The sequence below is a fragment of the Magnolia sinica genome, chromosome 7 (genome assembly GCF_029962835.1).
Source record: "Magnolia sinica isolate HGM2019 chromosome 7, MsV1, whole genome shotgun sequence".
Lineage (NCBI taxonomy): Eukaryota > Viridiplantae > Streptophyta > Magnoliopsida > Magnoliales > Magnoliaceae > Magnolia > Magnolia sinica.
In genome coordinates, this window is record NC_080579.1 from 59,211,651 (window position 1) to 59,213,754 (window position 2,104).

At 42.1% G+C, this 2,104-nt stretch overlaps 1 protein-coding gene across 1 annotated transcript; it reads left to right on the plus strand.

Moving 5' to 3' along the window:
- Positions 1 to 796: 796 nt before the first annotated feature.
- On the plus strand, positions 797 to 1,351 carry LOC131250639 (receptor-like protein 43). Its single transcript, XM_058250923.1, has one exon. The coding sequence runs from the start codon at positions 797 to 799 to the stop codon at positions 1,349 to 1,351; it is 555 nt and encodes a 184-aa protein (XP_058106906.1).
- Positions 1,352 to 2,104: the final 753 nt, after the last annotated feature.

Below are 2,104 nucleotides of genomic sequence, written 5' to 3' on the forward strand. Positions count from 1 at the left end.
AAGCCTCTTTCGTCTTCAGAGCTTGCAGAGGCTCAACCTTGCTTCCAATTACTTTGATGGATCTCCAATCCCGTCTAGGTTTGAATAGCTCACCAGTTTGACCCATCTCAACCTCTTTGGGTTATCCTTTTATGGCCAAATCCCGCTGGAAATCTCTCGCTCGACCACTTTGGTGTCCCTCGATCTATCTTACAATCTATATATCACTGGATATGGCAATGATTCAAACATTGATACTCTGAAACTCGAAAACCTGAACATTGGAGCATTCATCCAAAATCTATCAAGTTTGAGCGAACTCTATCTCGATTCGGTAAACATCTCAGCAGAGGGTAGCTGGTGGGGCCTGGCCTTATCCTCTGCACTCCCTCTTCTCCACAAGTTGAGCTTGAGCTATTGTGGTCTTTCAAGCCCCATCCATTCTTCCCTTTCCAAGTTCCATTTCCTATTTGAACTCGACCTCAGTAGAAACAATCTCTCTTCTATCGTAGCCAACTTCATAAGGAACTTGTCTTCTTTAATGTCACTAGATCTCAGTCGTTGTGGATTGTATGGAAATTTTCCGGAGAGTATTTCAGGCTGCCAAACCTACAAACCATGTATTTACGATATAATCCTCTCCTCACAGCTGGCGAAATCCCTCCAAACAATACTATCAGGCAGCTGTCCCTATTCGACACTAGAATTTGTAGCAACCTACAAGATTCGTACAGTAATTTCACACTGCTAACCACGTTAGTGCTCAGTTTATCCTGGAGGCCCATTTCCATCATGGCTTGTGAAGCTCGAGAAACTCATGTATGTGGATCTTTCATACAATGGTTTCAGCGGACCATTGCCATCCTCTCTTGCCAACCTCAGCAACCTCGCTCATTTGGATCTTTCAGCCAATGGTTTCAGTGGACCATTGCCATCATGGCTTGTGAAGCTCGAGAAACTCATGCATTTGGATCTTTCATACAATGGTTTTAACGGACCATTGCCATCCTCTCTTGCCAACCTCAGTAACCTTGCTCATTTGGATCTTTTAGCCAATGGTTTCAGCGTACCATTGCCATCCTCTCTTGCCAACCTTAGTAACCTTGCTCATTTGGATCTTTCAGTCAATTGTTTCAGCGGACCATTGCCATCATGGCTTATGAAGTTCGAGAAACTCATGTATTTGGATCTTCAATACAATGGTTTTAGTGGACCATTGCCATCATGGTCTGTGAAGCTCGAGAAACGCATGCATTTGGATCTTTCAAACAATGGTTTCAGCAGACCATTGCCATCATGGCTTGTGAAGCTAGACAAACCAATGGTTTTTTATCTTTCATCCAATAATTTCAGCGATCCAATCCCTTCTTAGTATGGTAACAAGCTTCGAAATTGTGAAGGTCTTTTCTATCCAACAATGCACTTAGTGGGACCATCCCATCATCATTGTTTTCACTCCCATCATTACAAGTGTTGGTTCTTCAAGATAATCAATTCAGTGGTCAAGTTGACCAGTTCCAATACACATCCTCTTCAGTGCTACAGAGCATTGATTTGTCCAACAATTCATTAAGTGGGACCATTCCATCCTCATTGTTTTCACTCCCATCATTACAAGTGTTGTATCTTTAAGATAACCAATTTAGTGGTCCGCTTGGCGAGTTCCAGAATGCATCCTCTTCACAATTAGAAAGGATTGACTTGAGTAACAACAGCTTGCAAGGGCCTATTCCGAGATCCATCTTTACACTCACCAAGCTTTCTCACCTCACGTTTCCATCAAACAATATCAGCGGAGATGTGGACCTTGGCAACTTATTCCAAAACCTTAAGTACCTTTGGGTCCTTGATCTTTTAGATAACCACTTCTCAGTCGGTGATAACATAAGCAATGCAACCTCCATATCGTTCCCCAAAATTCAACGGTTGTCCTTAAGATCTTGCAACATTAACAAATTTCCAGATATCTTAAGAAGCTAGGAGGAGATGAAATATTTGGACCTTTCCTACAACAAAATCAATGGGGAAATACCCAATTGGATATGGGAGGTTGGAAATGGGGATTCAAATTATTTGAATCTTTCTCATAGTGCTTTGGAGGGATTAGTACCACCAATTCTTGATC